Below are 17,160 nucleotides of genomic sequence, written 5' to 3' on the forward strand. Positions count from 1 at the left end.
AGGCATGAGGGTGTGGGGGAGAGACTAAATTCTGCAGAAGACTAGATCTCCGGAAGGAGGGTTGGTGACCACCTTTTGCTGTCTCCTGAGGAGGACTGGATGACATTCAGCATCAGGAGCGTAAGTGATGTCAGATACTGCTGATGGATGGTAAGCTCTGGGTCACAAACTCCTCTTCTTCTCTTCTCAAAGACACCATCATTCTAAAGCTATAGCTCATTGATGGGGATTTAATAGCCCTCTAGCTGATAGTTTGCACTAAACGTGCAGCTGCTACAATGGCTCCCATTTGGTGTCACACTTATAAATAGAGATTATACAAGACCCTTGTGAACGTATGAATGCGCATGTGACCCATAAATCGGGTGAATTGTCTGTTATAACAGGTGTTTTCCAACTTTTTGAGATAGGCCAATAACGTGTGCGCTAATCCCTTGAAAGACTTTTGCAGTGGTGTGATGCACATTAGCACAAACTGTGGATGAACATATATAAAAATAAAATATTTACTATCACCTCCTTGTGTGCACACTCACTGTCCATTCTTTCATGTCCACTGACCACACAGGAGCACCTTTGTAGTTCTACAATTACAGAAGTCTACCTGTTGCTCTGCATACTTTGTTTCCAGTGGTCACAGGACGCTGTTGGCAGGATATTTCTGGTGTTTTTTTTTCTCAGTTCAGAAGTGACACTGAAGTGTTCAAAAACTCCAGAATTACTTTTGTGTCTGATCCACTTGAACCAGCACAACACACTAACACCACCACCATTAGTGTCGCTACAACGCTAGAAATATTCTCCCAATATTTGACCAAATCATACCTGCAGTGTAAAAGGGGGCTAACTATGTCTACAGAATAACAGATGGACTACAGTCTGTAACTGTAGAACTACAAAGTGTTGTATGGTCAGTGGAACTGAGAGTGTAGAAACAAGGAGGTGGTAATAATGTCATGGCTGGTCGGTGTATTCGAGCAGTGTTTATTATACTGCAGCTCTAGGCTCTAGGGGGCGCGCGTGTCGCTTTGCCAGGAGCTCGTGAGGCGTGTTAACTACTTGTGTGTCTCTGATTGGTGCATGTCAGTTTAACGCGCCGCGCGCCACACCCGCCTGAATGACGGCAGTGCAAGCCAATAACTATCATCCTAGTGACTGCAGTGACCAATCAGAGACGAGAACGGTGAAGTAGGTGGGGCGTGGCTTATTAACGGGAACTGCTAGTGACAACAGTAGGGTTGTTCGAGTCCAGAAATTCAGGAGTCGACTCTGATTCAAATGATATTCAGTGATTCAATGATTCGATTCCTTAAAATGATCTCGATTCCTTCAGGAAAAATAACATTACTTTGACATGGGCCAGAAAATTAAACGTTACAATTACTAGTTACATGAACTTTACAATTTCAGTGTAAAACGGGCGGCTTCAGACAGCCAGAATGTCTGATGTCAAGAACCAAGAAACAAATCATGTCAAAGTTTGGAGCAGAGCAGAGAGCTGTAGGTGACAAATTGATGAAGGGGTGGGTGAAGACGGGGGAGGGGGTGGTTGCTTTCAAATTAAGGACCACTGGCACATTTTTCTTTCTCAGTTTTAATAAAGATACAGTGGCTTTTTTCCACTTAAATCTTGTAAAGATATCTTTGGATGAGGATGATGTGATATGTAGTTAAATTGAATTTGACTGTGGATTTAATTTGAAATAATAAGTAATTATTCACCAATAGCTGTATTTTACTTTGTTTAGCCTAAAGCACTAAGGCAGCTGAGCTAATGATTACTATTTAATGTACTGACGTTGTTTAATCGAGTCTGAATCTTCGGAGTCGACTCTCCATCCTTTGAATAGCCGGGAATCGAGGATTCTAGGAATTAATGAGTCGATTCGTGTTGGGACCGACTCTTGTTTCTTATAAACAGAAAGGAAGAAGAAAGAAGGTAGCGGTTCTGATCCACACAGTGGTGTTTTGTGTTATTCAGGCGTTGAGACTCGTCGTCTCCGCAAATGATGACTTTGACGGCCGTCCGCGGGCAAAGATGCGATGGCGCTGTGTGGTAGTGGTTCTGCTGGTTCTACGCTTGGCCCTGAACTGTGTCCTGTGGCTCTCTTTCGGACTGGGACCGAGCTGGGGCTTCAACTTCCCGCTTCAGTTTAGCTTCAACTCCCACAGAACCGAGACCGAACCAGCCGCGAGGGGCAGAGGTGGGCGCTTTCAATGTGGAAGTTTGTCAGCACTATCACCAAAAATGTGTACTTATGAAAATGATTATTCCTACAAGTTACATATGGTCATTGAAGGTTTAATTTAGGAATTAAGCAGTTTATACCCCATAGAGTGGTTCTCCCTAATTAGGTAGGCCATGTTTAAAATTGATTTGGTACAGAAAAACTCAGTATAATGGCTGTCAGTGTGGTTTCAGCTTGTGAGGACTGACATGCATTACTCGTTACTCTTCCATATGTAGTCTAAGATATTAAGCTGTAATTTATGTTACAAACAATATAAAGTAAAGGTGAGCAGTGTAACTAAACTTTAAAGGTACACTGTGTGATTTTTCTTTCTAGTTTCTGACTAGTACTTATAAACTATAAAATAACACTGTCTAGAGTGTTTTAGTGTGTGTTGCCCAATGATTCAGAAGACGTATGTGTGAATGGATGAATGTGTGTATTGTGAATTTCTTAAGAATCATGATATAATATCTCCACCATATTGTCCTCCCCCAGTGAGGATTAACACCTGGTCTCGGAGCCTGTTTGAACACAGAAACCATGCGGAAAAAACCTGCTCCAGGATCAGTGCTCACTCGCCCAAGAGATCGTACCTCAGCTTCTTCAAGAATGGCAGAGATGATTACGACCGGAAATACAGCTCCTTCCCCGACACACTCAAAATCAAGATGAGGAGGATGGCCAAAGACATGTTCTACTTTGGATATGACAACTACATGAAATACGCCTTTCCAGAGGATGAGCTCAACCCCATTGACTGCCAGGGAAGAGGACCAGATATTCTCAACCCGTAAATATTCTCACTTTTCTTAGTTGTCTTGGTATTTTTGGTATCATATAAAGACACTGTACAGGTACATTTTCATTTGCTAATGGTGCGTTTCCAGTGCATGGTATCTACACTACTCGAATCTACTCAGCTGTACTCACTTATTGGTACCTGTTACCTGGTTGATTTTTCCAATACCACAACTCCCTCTAAAATGTAGCCAGAAATGTAGCCTCAGTCATTAACAGGAACAACAGAGGAACCCACAACAATGGTGGTGGTAAAATGAAGCATATTTTACTCTTCTCAAATTTGAGTGTTGTTATTTAGGGCTAAACACATTACATCAGTTCAGAAAGATCAGTATCGTTTTATGTTCCTTGTTGCACCATCCGGCCTTCGCCAGCCACAAATACAGGGAACATTTGAACTTCTTGAAAGGACCACAGTCTAAATTTACAAGCTGCCATTGTGAGTCTGATAATAGTTTAATGTGTAGTTTGGATAATTATTATTATTTTTTTAAATGGTTAGTTTGTGCTGGATGTCTGCAATTTGTTGAATGTGACAATTCTCTTTGGTGCCCTGTAGATTTTTACACATCAGGTTTTAGTCCCTTCTTGGCTCACTTGGAACCACATGTTAGTAGGAAATAAAAAATACCAGGTATCAGGTAGTAAATTTACTTAATGAAAAAGCAAAAAAGAAAAAGCAGGGTAGGCTAGAGTATACATGCAGTAAAAAAGCATAAAAATGCAAAAAGTGTAAATGTCCCCTTTAAAAGCAAAACTGTGGTCTAAACGTCCCATTGTGTACCCTAAAGTTTTCACTCCATCCTCTTTTCCAGGAAGAAATGTGACAATTATAAGCCTAGCAGCTACATGGGGTGTATGATGTGTCTAGAATTACAGTGGAATTAGGTTCCCAAACAAAAAGGATATAAAAACACCCTTGTGTTTAGTGGAAGTTGAGTTTGAATGAACCTTTACCATGTCAGTGACAGTTCTGTGAGTGGGGCTGAATGATTTGGAAAAATTCTAATTTCAATTTTTGTGGACAGTATTCCAACAACAGATTAAATCACATATTTCTTCAATAAGTTAAAGTCCAGGCCTGTGAGTTGCAGCTGGCTGTATTTTACTGGTTAAACTCCTCTATAAGCAGCTCGTTCCCTGCGTCTTATTGCATTGAATTAAACTTATTAAGACATGGAGACTTGTAATGAAAATTGCAGCTTATGCAAAGTGCAGTATACATCTTATGATTTATCAGACCTAGCATCACTCCTCAGAGTTATTCAGAGCTGGCCTACCTCAGCTTCACTGATCTGTGTAATTACAGCTTGCTTCTGAATATAAGTGACCGAAGTAACCATAAGTGACCCTTAGGTGTTGTTGATGTATTTTTGCAAATCCACAGGAGAGTGAATCACAGGTGAGGTGAATTTTAGACATGAACATATTGTCATAGATGGAGGGAAATAGCAGCTTCAGTTATTAATAACATACAGAGCTGCAATGGACCCTTCAGCAGCTTTCAGCATGGGATCTGAAAACTTTTAGGCTCTGTTTCCTCTTTTAAGGGTTAAAAGACACCGCAACTCCAGTCTCAGAGGTGTGACCAGACACAAAGACATACAGATAAAGAACCAATAGAACATATACTCCCCCACACCCCCCCAAAAGTGCATTTGAACTTAAAGCAAATGACTAAAGTATAACTGGTACAAAACAAGTACTTGCATCATTACTGAAAGTATAATTTCCCTGAAATACACAGTATTGTAATGAGCATTATCTGTAAGTCAGTGTTTTACTGAACTACTGACAAATTCAAAAATGTCTTTGTAGTTACAGAAGTGAGAAATGGAATTACTTCTCTGAGGAAATGAGTGGAGCCTAAAGCAGTGAATTTATATATCTAAGCATTTCACCCACTTCTTATAGTACTCCTATGACCAACAGAAGTGTAACAAAGTGTACCATACCTGGGAGAGGGTTACCAGGACCTACCCCTGGAGCCAGGCTTGGGTTCATATCCTATGATGAGCCTGAAAAGACAATGTGGGAAAATCAAGATCCAGAGTAGGGGTGTGGTGTACGATGTTGTTCTCCTGGCTTTCTTGCACAGAGGCCTCCAGCGTTTCACTTGAGCTGTTTGCAGCCGAGTGTAAATCGGTCGGTATGCGGATCAGCACCTCCAAGTCTGAGGTCATAGTTATCTCCCAGAATCAGATGGCATGCTCCCTTTAGGTAGGGGGTGAGAACCTACTTCCAGTGAAGTACCTTTTGGGTTTTATTCACAAGTAATGGAAAACGGGACTGTGAGGATGACCATAGGCTTAGGTGCAACATCTGCAGTGATGTGGTCACTGTACCGGACCGTTGTGGTGAAGAGAGAGATGAGACATAAAGCATAGTTCTCAGTTTACCAGTTAATCTATGTACCCATTCTCACCTATGGTCATGAGTTCTGGGTAATGACCAAAAGAACAAGCTCGCGGATACAAGCAGCTGAAAAATGATCGGGTGAAGAGCTCCATGATTATGGACGAGCTTGGAGTAGAGTCGGTGCTCCTTCGCTTTGAGAGGAGCTAGTTGAGGTGGTTTGGGCATCTGCTAAGGGTTTCTCCTGGACACCTCCAATTGAAGGCACGTCCAAATGGAAGGAGGTCCAGGGGTAGACCCAGGACTCCCTGGAGGAATTATATCACCCAGCTGGCCTGTGAATGCCTTGGGAACACCAATACGTGGTAGTAGCTACAGGGGACAGAGATGCCTGGACTTTGTTGCTTTTACTTTTGCCAACAGTCAAATGTGGGAAAGATTAAGTGGAAAAGATGATGATGATTAACTAATTTCTAATGTTTTCATTTCAGGTCGAACATTAACATCAACGACGTGCTCGGAAACTACTCCCTGACACTTATTGACACCCTGGATACTCTGTTGGTAAGTTTCACAGCTCAGCCCCTTATTGAAAGCCATCTGAGTTCATCTTCCGGTTCAGTTTTACGATCTGCATCTCGGTCCCAAGAGGAGGGGTGTAAAAATACACACATTTTAGGTTGGACAGAAGGTCAGGATTTAATTGGATTTTTGACAAATGTATCTGATTTTGGTATGTCTTCTAAATTAACACTTTCTTTACTGGATGTGGAATTACTTACATAAACTCAGATTTTGTCAAAATTGTGTAACATTACCATGAAATCAAAGGCCCAGGTTTGTGTGGAGGAAGGAATTGTCTGGAGTATGATTTTTGAGAAGGATGTGATGTTCAGTCAAACAGGTTGCCTGTTTCCACAACAGATGGACCCTTCAAACTCATTCTGAACCTGGAGCAGCTTGTTTAGGAAAAAAATATTTAGAGACACAGCTGCATCTTTCAGAGCGAGCGCTGTTATCCAAAGTGTTATTATGATGGATGTTGGTGAGCGGCCACTTTACTTGGTTTGAAAGCAGTCAGGCGGTTTGTTTGCTCACTGAGAGTAGATTTCATTAAAGAGGGTAAATGAAAAATGCTTGGTAGAAGGCAAAATATGTTGGTGATATACCTTGGAATTGCTGTTTCCAGTTGGATTTTTTGATGCTTATTAAACCCAAAGATTAAACACTGGGCTGTATATAATTTCACTTATTGACATGATGTAATGTTGTTAAGCGAATTTGAGGGTAAACAACTGTAAACTACTTCTACGTAATGAACATTTTAAGAATCCCAGTCAGTAAAGTTGTTGTGAACGATGTGGTTGTCCTCTCTGCAGGTGCTGGGGAACGTGTCAGAGTTTCGTCGTGCTGTAAAGCTGGTAATTGACACTGTCTCCTTCGACAAGGATTCCACTGTACAAGTATTTGAAGCCAACATCAGGTGCAGCTTCATCTACGTTTTATCTTCTGGGTTCATTTCACTGATTTTCTGCTCCTTTGGGCTGAATGGCACAAATCAAGTCCCTGGCTATTTTATACCTTTAGAACATTTCTTGAATTTCCATTTCTTGATATTGTACAGTATATCTAGAACTTACTGTATTTAGAATGAATAGACTACACATAGAACTTCTATATCTATCCAGTTTAGAACAGCTCTAGCATTTGATATAATTTGAGTATGATTAACATAACTTTTAGTATAACTCCCTATAATTATAATATTTATAAATATTTTACAATAGTCCTTATATAGACTATTCATAATATAAACTCTAAACCTCTAGAATCACTGCTGTGTCTGATCCAGTCATACCAGCGCAACACACACTAACACACCACACCCAGGTCAGTGTCACAGCAATGCTGAACATGATTCACCAGCCAAATCTATGCTGGTCCTCTGGGGGTTGTTATATGGTCAGTGGCACTGAGGGAATGGACAGTGAGGGAATAAACAAGGAGATGGCCATAATGTTATGGTTGATGGGTATATTTACAACATACCTAGATATCTAGTAAAGATTGGACATATCTAGAACATTCTGTACCATTTATTTTTGTAGCTTCAGGTTGTTCACCCCTTACTACAGCCTCCACACTCTAAAACGGCTTTAAGCTCGAAGCTTGAATAGAGTTGTGAGGATTTGATTGCAGTCAAATGTGAGAGCATGACTACTACTGATACATGATTAGCTCTGGCTTCCACTGCAGCCCATCCCAAAAATATGCTGTAAATATTTGAAAATGTATTATTACCTTTTCTGTCCATGTATTTCTTTTATGTAAACTAAGCTAGAAGGTGGCACAACCAACATGTTTTTAATAAATATTTGTGATGTCACAAAATGCCATTTTCATATCAGTACTGGTTTAGCCTTATTAAGACTTTTCCTCAGCTTGGACTTTACAAGGAGTGTTTCAATCCACACTGTTTTTTTAAATAAAGCACAGTACAGGGCAGCCAATCAGAACAGAGGTCATTTACATATGTCAGCCTTAAAGTCACATTAACAAAAACATCTAGTGAAATTGTGTATTGTGTGTAATGACTGGCTTTGGTGCATAAACACATAATTGGATATCTGCTTCTCACTCTGTCTCTTTCGTTCTCTCTCTCTCGCTCCCTCTCTCACTTTCTTGCATGCTCTCTTTACTGTCTCCCACTTTATCTCTTGTTTGCTTTCTCTCTGTACTCTTTCTCATTTTCTCTCCCCCTTTTCCTCATTTCTTATTCTCTCTCTCTCTCTCTCTCTCTCTCTCTCTCTCTGTGTTTCTGTAGAATCCTAGGCAGTCTAATATCTGCACATATTCTTTTGACTGATCCTCGTCACCCATTTGGAGACATAGGGCTGGAGGATTATGATAATGAGCTGCTCCATCTGGCCCATGACCTGGCCGTCCGGCTGCTGCCCGCCTTCGAGAACACCAGCACTGGCATCCCATACCCCAGGGTTGGCTTTTTTAAATTTAATCTCCTTACATGTGTTACTGTTTTGCACATTTGGGATTTGATGAGTGACCTATGCTCATAGAAGGGAGCTTCTGGTGTAAGTGATCATTGCAAGTCAGATTTGCTCAATTGTTTCCTTCAAATATGAGACAATTGGATTTCCTTTTTTATGCGTGGGACTGCAGTCAGCAGTTTTTAGCTTATGAAATTAGATACTTCATAACTTCAGTTGTTTGTTTCTGTGTGTTGTGTCCAGGTGAATCTAAAGAATGGTGTTCCGCCTGACAGTATCAACGAGACTTGTACGGCGGGAGCTGGATCTCTGCTCGTGGAGTTTGGGATCCTGAGTCGTCTGATTGGAGATTCCACATTCGAGTGGGTGGCCAGGAGGGCTGTCAGAGCGCTCTGGAACCTGAGGAGCAACGAGACGGGGCTGCTGGGTAAATCGGAGGAGTTTTCTTCTTTCTAACATTGCACGTTTTTAAATATTTCATTACATTGTACCATTTGGGATGTATTTTTCAAACATATGTAAACATTGCAGTACGTTTTGTTTTAACACGGGCTTCTCTGTGTTTCAGGAAATGTAGTGAACATCCAGACGGGTCAGTGGGTGGGCAAGCAGAGTGGTCTTGGTGCAGGCATGGACTCTTTTTATGAGTACCTGCTCAAGTCCTACATCCTTTTTGGAGATAAGGAGGACTATAGGATGTTCACAGCTGCTTACGAGAGCATTCAGAGCCACATGAGGAGAGGGTATGTGTAGTTCTTTTTATGAGTGTGGTAACACTTGATGGCACACATTTGAAATCCCACTGCAGGGCAAACACAGAGTTGCATGAATAGAAAGTTGAAAAAACATAAAAATGTGCTTTGAATTTGAAAGAAGTCATATTTCATGTGGCTTTTGCTGTTCAGACAGTTTGATTTCCCCTAAATGTCCTGCCTGTCTGAACAGGGATTTTAGTTATTTTAAGTCTAATTCAAATCAGAACATGCTACTCATTTTGACCAGTCAGATTTCTTGCGTTGCTGTTTAAGGCACAGTACTTCCTGCCTTTGTTCAGCTCTTGAGTAAAGAGATACTCCTTTATATAAAGAAAATAAATGTAAGGACATGGCCAAGGGTAGGTGGATTGGCGACTCAAAAGTGTTCGCCGTGAATGTGTGTGTGTGTGTGTACTCACCGTGACCCTGAACTGGATAAGTGCTTACAGACAATGAATGAATGAATGAATGAACATGGCCAAGGGTCCCAGGGTCTTGGGATTGCTCCTCACCTCAGGTCACAGTATGTTCTACCTGTGTCTGCATGGGTTTTCATGCAGTGTGTTACCTTGTCCACACGTGTGAGTGTGTGAATGACTGGGCGAAAGTGTGATATTGTTCACGTGTGTGAGTGTGTGTGATGCCCTGTGATAGACTAGCCCCTACACAGGATGCACTCCTGCCTTTCACCCTATCATTCAGAGTAGGCTCTGTACCCACTGTGACCCTGATAAAGGTGAAGAGACTACAGAAAAGAATTAATGAAATGTAAGGATATGTTTGTGTTTTGACTGTTTTATTTTTTCCTGTGTCTTGTACAGGAGAGAGGCTTGCAATGAAGGAGAGGGGGACCCTCCTCTCTATGTCAATGTAAACATGTTTAATGGACAGATCATGAACACTTGGATTGATTCCCTTCAGGCTTTCTTTCCTGGCCTACAAGTATGTCTCCCTGTCTCTTTAAACTGTGTTGATATAAATATTTAAATGGTTTAAACCAGGATCAGGTTTTTTTTCTTCTATTTTCTGGCCAAATATACTGTGTTTGCACATACATGTTACAGCACTTCTATCACAAATGTGCACAGACCACTCCCACCTCCCCCCAAGCAGCCTGAAAAAAGGTAGCATCAACACAGTAAAATGCAGTACAGTACAAAATTTGTCCACTTAACAAAAGCTTACAGACACAGAAGTGACCATTAACAGCTTACTTTGGTAATCCTGATTTGGATGGTCAAGCTATGATTAATTTCTACACATGGACATGAGTGTTACATATATGACTATAACAGTTGATTATGGCTGCATAGCTCCATATATTTACAGAAATAATTTTTAAGTAAATACAGTGCATTGCACTGCACTAATTTTGCTAATTGGTGAATTCAGTTGCTTTATGAGGCATACATCGTGGACCCATAATCAATTGTCCATGCACGGGTTATATACTCCTCATAGAAAAGCAAGACATAAAATGGGACACTGAAGTAGCTGCAAATTAATTTAAGTCGCCAATGCCAATATAAAGCTCCTCATCATTGGGTTATAGAGCAATTGAGCTGCATCCAGTTCCTTTGGAATGAGTATGAATGCAATTTGTGATCCAGAACTAATCATCCCAGTTCAGTATCTAAATTCACCAATGTTCTTGTGGCAGTAAGGCCTCCAGGAGCCGGGTTGAGAAACATTGCTGTACACTGTAAGCAAATGAATCAGTTAAGGTGCCTTTCTTTTTTGCATGTAATGCAAATTATTGTTGTTTCAGCTTCCCTGACCAGCTGATTTGTTTTTCAAAACGTTTCTAAAATCAGTTCGAAACCGTTTCTTGCTCAGATTTATTTTTCTCATGAACAAAGTAAAGAAAGCTCAGTCTATGTGTATCTTTTATTTTTTTGCCCTGGAAATCTTTAGAAGTTGGTCTGCTCTCCTTTTCTCAGGTTTTAAATGGAGATGTGGAGAACGCCATTTGTCTGCATGCTTTCTACTATGCAATCTGGAGGCGCTTCGGGGCTCTCCCTGAGAGATACAACTGGCAGCTGCAGGCCCCCGATGTGCTTTTTTACCCCTTAAGACCCGAGCTGGTGGAATCTACCTACCTGCTCTATCAGGTGAACATACTCTCCTTCTGTTCCTTTCTCAGGTTCTGTAAGGCAGTCCTTGAAGTGCACACTTGCAACATTTATCTATCTATCTATCGTTACACTTATATTGCGCCTTTTTAGATACCCACGGACTCTTTACAATCCACACTGCTCAGAACACTCAATCCACACACACACTGGCGAGAAGCGGCAGCCAAACGCACACAGCGTACTCTCGACCAGGAACGACCGTCCACCTGGAGGACTGCATCGGGCATTAGGGTTTCACCCAGGACAGAGCGCCAATCCATATCTGGGCACACACACATTCACTCACACATACAGACATTCATTCACATACCCACACATTCACTCACACACCAGGACATTTATTAGAGAAGCCAATTCACCTACCCTCCATGTTTTTGGACTGTGGGAGGAAACCGGAGACCCCGGAGGATTTATCTAAATCATCATGTTATCAACATGTGTGTAAATGTTCAAGGCTTAGGAAGATTACAAAAAAACTTTAGACACAACTCACACATCTTTAACTGAATGTTAACATCATCAAATTAAAAATAAACATAGATTTTCCTCCCAAACCAAAGCATTTTCAGACCTGAGCCTCAAAACCATCTCCACAATCACAATTTCTCCATTTTCTGGGATGTTTTTCAAATTGTTTTACCTGTGAAACATCATGGGACCACAGTGGATTGTGGGTAATAGAATTCACCAATGTGTAGTTTGATTTATATTTGTAGGGAACACATTAAGTCCTCACAGGGAGCGATTACGAACACCCACATTGAGGAAGAATGAAAGAAGATTCCCTAGATACTGCAAGTGGAAGTAACAGGACCATACTCTACACTTTCTTGCAGAAACAATAAATGTGTAAATGTTGATCTTTGTTTTCACAGGCCACCAAGAATCCCTTCTATCTCCATGTTGGCATGGACATCCTTCAGAGCCTTGAGAATAATACCAAAGTCAAGTATGTGGTTTATTAAAATGGTTGACCAGATTTCCTGTTAGTGATGTCAGGACATGTTAATGTGTTTAATGATGACTCTACATTGCAGATGTGGCTATGCCACCCTCCATCATGTAGTGGATAAGTCCAAAGAGGACCGAATGGAGAGTTTCTTCCTCAGTGAGACCTGCAAGTACCTTTACTTGGTATGTGCTTCTTTCTGCTTAAAAACTGAGTTATAGTGGGTAACACCATGGCCCAAAATCAAACTGATATATTGGCTGATGACAGGGTTAGAGTTGACATGGTTATAGGGTTAGGACTGTACTAAATTTTAACTGCAACTGTGCCCATGCAGCATCTGGTTAACTAGTTTTGTCCCTCTGCAGCTCTTTGATGAAGACAACCCATTGCACCGGTCAGGGAACAGGTACATCTTCACCACAGAGGGCCATGTGGTGCCCATAGACCCTCGCTTCAGACAGAAAAGCTGGGAGGAGCAATTCCCCTGTGAAGAGCCTGTCAAAGAGCCTCCAGCCAACATCAGCAACGTAAGAGCACTAATTAATAATAATAACCTTGACTTGCAACATGGTGGAAGGCTTTAATCTTTACTTAAAGTACCTACTATTTCACAATTTCACATGGGTGGGTAAAGTCTAAAGGTAACAGCAGACATCTGATGTAGACTGTGATATTGATGTTTGATGCCATTTTTTTTTTAGTAGCTTACGGTGGCATTACAGTGTAGTTGTACGTTTTGTTGAAGCATTATAGCATGGTGGTCTTAAATATTGTTGGTGGTCTTCAAAATGTTAGTTGTAAATCTAAAATCAAATATGTTAATTAAGTGAGAAACTGAAGTTTGCTGCAGTTAGTTGCTGTCCCCAGGTTCCATTCCAGTGTGTAATTGTGTGTTGTAGTGTGAACGCATCCCTGAGGAGCGACGGTATGCTCTGCCCCTGAAGAGCATGTACATGAGACAGATTGACCACATGGTGGGCCTTTCCTGACCTCAGCGCTGCCTCAACACTACGCCCCCTGGAGGGGTTCAGCTGCATGGCTCTTCAAACTGAGAATATTTTAGTCGTCTACTTCCTCTTATCATTGTTGGTTTGCACAAAGAGCTGTATTGTTTCAGTGAAACTCAGAACACATGTAACAAAGCACTGGCATAGGCTCTTTCTGCTGGAGATAGGTTTGTTTGTTCTGTGTGAGCGTTGGCATGTCTGCATTCTGGGCAGGTTTTTTCTACACACTGGTGGTAGAAATCATAAAGAACACCTATCCCCATTAGTGCTGCAGTTACCAACAGTGAATGATTCCTAATTCGGGCCAGTTATTATCCTGAGCCCTGTAGGTGTCTTTCCCTGTTTCTAGTCACTTTAGCCTGAATAAGTAGAAAGTTCATAGAAAAGGACATTCTACAGAGGTTTCAAATTTTCCAAAAACAACTTTGCCTTCCAGTGAGATTGATTTTAGGAGCATTAAAAAGCTTTAAATGCTCCTCTACAAATGCTACAGTGTCTGGTTCTTACTAACCCAGGTGATTTAAGCAGAGATTTTGAAAAATCAATGGAATATACCTTTTAAGTACATTTCTGTGACAGGAACCGATAGCAGGTGTGGATGAGTTTTCTGTGGAAGCTTATTTCTGCCACTTGGGGGGGGGGGGGGTGAGTGCATAGCCATTTGGTACATAATAATCTCATGCTTATGACGTGCAGTTTCAAAATAGCCCCATACATTCTTGTAATTATAGCTCACTCACTCTCATTAAATACACATTTATGGATTAATCCTTAAGGGGTTGCTGTTCAGTGCTTTGCGTCAGACAATTGATGTCTTTGTTTTCTCAAGTGGCAGAAAATGGCATCCACAGGCATCTGGTCAGGCATGACATATCTCTACAGTCCAGTGCTAATTCAGGGTCGACCAGCTGGTACTCTAGGAGTAGCAGTGTTTTGCTTTTTTTGTTATTAAGTGTCTTTAATCCTGTTTTATACTTAAATAATTTTTTCAGTGCCATTTTTTTGAAATTCTTACCAAGGGCTCTGCATAATTGTATTGAAGAGGCAAAGTTTGAGCTGTATACCTTCCAGGAAAATGGACATTGTACAGTTAATCAAACTGTTTACACTATGTTGATTCACTTAGCAATACCTTGCCTTTCTTTGTCAGCTCTAAAGGTTTAAGTTTTCAGTTCAATGCCACAGCATAGATGTGATTCTTAAACAGTTGCCGTAAGTTAAAAGTGCAGCTCAGAGCATGGCTCCTGTCATTGCTTTGGTTCTGGTTTCTGATTTTGAGACCCATTCAGGCGCTTTCTAAACACAGGAAACTGTTTTAATTGATACACACTTTGGCCAAAAGTTTGTGAGCGCCACATACACTTTGCTGCAGTAAGAGTACTCTAGATCTTGGAACATTTTTTAACCTTATGGCATTCCACCACAAGACCATTACTAGGGCTGGGAAATGCTTTTTAATGGTTAGTTCTGAACCAAAACACCAGCCCAGCTTATTTCAAAAGTATTGGATTGAGCTCCCTCACTCTGCTCATTCATGGCTGGGTCTTTATACTCGCTAGCTGACTCTGGGCTTTGGACATAATGGCAATATGCTCATGAGCAGCTGCTCTAGGAAGCAGCTTTCACTGCTTGTCTGTCCATGCTGTGTGTGTAAATTTGAATGTCCACAGTGGGTATACCTCAAAGTAAATGAAATCACTGAGTATAAACGGTGTCCTCAAACATTAGGACATATAGTGTGCAACGTATGGAGAAAACACATCCAATGGCCATGTAGGCTTTAAATACCCTTATGTTACTTTTTTTTTTTTTTTTTTAATATATATTATCTGAAGTCTGTGCCTTACACATCTGCGGATCCCTAGATTGTCCTCAGGGTCAAGTGCATGTTTTTTTTTTCCCTACATATTTAATTCATAGAATAGTCAAATTTGATATTAGACGAAGTGTAATCTGTATGAAAGTTCTCATGATGTGCGATCTGTGAACAAAGCCATACAAGGGATTGTGTTATACTTAAGGAGCTGATGATCAAATGTAGTGTCAGGTATTCAAACTTCCTAGCTTGTCCTTTGTCATAAATATGTAGTACCTGACAGCCATTGAGGGGTAATTTTTATTCATGGAATTTGGGTTGATACTTTTGTGTTTCATTCTGATGATTCCAGGGCTATCATAAAATCGGCATGAAGGATTGCACATGCAATGTTCAAAGTCTGTTATTTTTGTTGTTGTTTGTTTTTATTTTTTTTGTTTCTATGAAATTTGCACATTTAAGGGTTTTATAGGGATTCTTAAAATTGCCATATAACACAGACCTCTGTTAAAAAAAAATCCTATTTTGTCAACTTTTCCACTAATTCCATTTGTTGTCATTTAGCCAAGACATGGTTTGGTGCCCCAAATTTGGCAATTAACAAAGTATAGAAAAATATTCGATTTTTAATGGATAATAAGGAAGTCAATTAGTAATTAGAATCAAGATCTTTAGCTTAGCACTGGAACCGTGAGGCTAACGTTGCTTAGGAACAACAGAAATCAGCAGTGACACAAAACGCCCTCAACCTGCTCAACACACATTCAGGTCTTTGTTAACATCATATTAATTTGTCAGTACAGCTTAGGGAAAATTTTAAATGGCTGACTTCTCTTTATCTACACTAGTCACACTGGTTTCTAACCCACGTAACAGGCCTGTGTGACTTTAAAGGAGGCCTGGATGTGGATTGGGAGGGTGTTTTGGGACTGTGGGTAAATATTGTGTTAGCCTCATAAGCACAGTGCTAAAGTTAAGATGCAAAAAAAAGGGGATGTTTGGCTGACTGATCTCATCTGAAGTAATTGGAAAATCATGTAAAATGGACTTGTCATCAACCATAATACCATCATTGGTACCTAAATGGCTTAATATTTCCATGAAGTATGAACAAATGATTAAACAGCAGGACCAAGTACTATTATTAAATGAAACACTTTTCATTTCTTCGCTGAAATGTCTTGAAACTGAGAGTGCTATTTTTACATATTAGCATATGAGCTTGTTAACCGCTAGCTTTGAGTTGCATTATTTGCTCAGCCTTATAGAACCAACACATACAAGCTGCCTTAAACAGAATCAGAAGGCTTGAGTCATTTATGAACTTGGTATCTTAGAATAGTTTGATGGAAAAGTCATTTTAAAATTTGAAGAGAGAAACTATTTAACTTAGCTTTTTAATTTTTTGTGTTTCAATTACAAGAAGACACTCAGGGATAATCTTAGATAATTTTGTTTTTCATTACAGGCCTGATATACCACATTAAAACTTTATGGTCTAATGGCTCAAACACTTTAGCTTTGCATGCTGAAGATTAACCCTTTGTTGAAGAGCTGTTTTGCCACAAATGTCTGGGGAACAATGTAATCTGTGACATCACATGTAAAGGTTTTATTATTATTTGGAAATAAACTTTCAAGCAATTTCTCTATTTTTCCACTATCTTGAGCTGCTTATTTATTTATTTATTTAACTCCAACTAGATGTGCCCCTTAATGTTTTTACATTCATTCATTTTCAGTAACTGTAGTGGGTCCGGAGACGTCCCAGATTCATTGCACAAGGCAGGAACACACCCTGTGCAGTCACACCTGTGGACAATTTCCCACACACACACACACCCACCCCTACGGACGCTTTCAAATAAGCAATCCAACTGTCTGCATGTGTTTTTGTGGGAGGAAAATTTTGTGTAATGTATTTTCAATATTCAAACACTTTTGTTATTTTATGTTAACTGTTGCTTAGTATATAAACTGACAATTGTAATTTTATTTAAAAAAAAAAAAAAAAAAAAAGTGAAAAGTGAATTATCTCTAACATTGAAATCACCATCTTAAATCATCTAAACCAAAACTGAGATGTAAATTAGTCTA

At 40.2% G+C, this 17,160-nt stretch overlaps 1 protein-coding gene across 1 annotated transcript; it reads left to right on the top strand.

The window, feature by feature from the left end:
• The first annotated feature begins 1,404 nt into the window (after positions 1–1,404).
• edem1 (ER degradation enhancer, mannosidase alpha-like 1) lies at positions 1,405–16,703 on the top strand. The gene is made up of 14 exons (XM_066665651.1): positions 1,405–1,500; positions 1,982–2,204; positions 2,730–3,024; positions 5,882–5,954; positions 6,770–6,873; positions 8,215–8,386; positions 8,642–8,825; positions 8,967–9,141; positions 9,975–10,095; positions 11,094–11,264; positions 12,164–12,237; positions 12,326–12,422; positions 12,606–12,767; positions 13,140–16,703. Exons 1-14 carry the CDS (start codon positions 1,447–1,449, stop codon positions 13,227–13,229), a joined length of 1,995 nt encoding a protein of 664 aa, XP_066521748.1. The 5' UTR covers positions 1,405–1,446; the 3' UTR covers positions 13,230–16,703.
• Positions 16,704–17,160: the final 457 nt, after the last annotated feature.

The sequence above is a fragment of the Hoplias malabaricus genome, chromosome 3 (genome assembly GCF_029633855.1).
Source record: "Hoplias malabaricus isolate fHopMal1 chromosome 3, fHopMal1.hap1, whole genome shotgun sequence".
Lineage (NCBI taxonomy): Eukaryota > Metazoa > Chordata > Actinopteri > Characiformes > Erythrinidae > Hoplias > Hoplias malabaricus.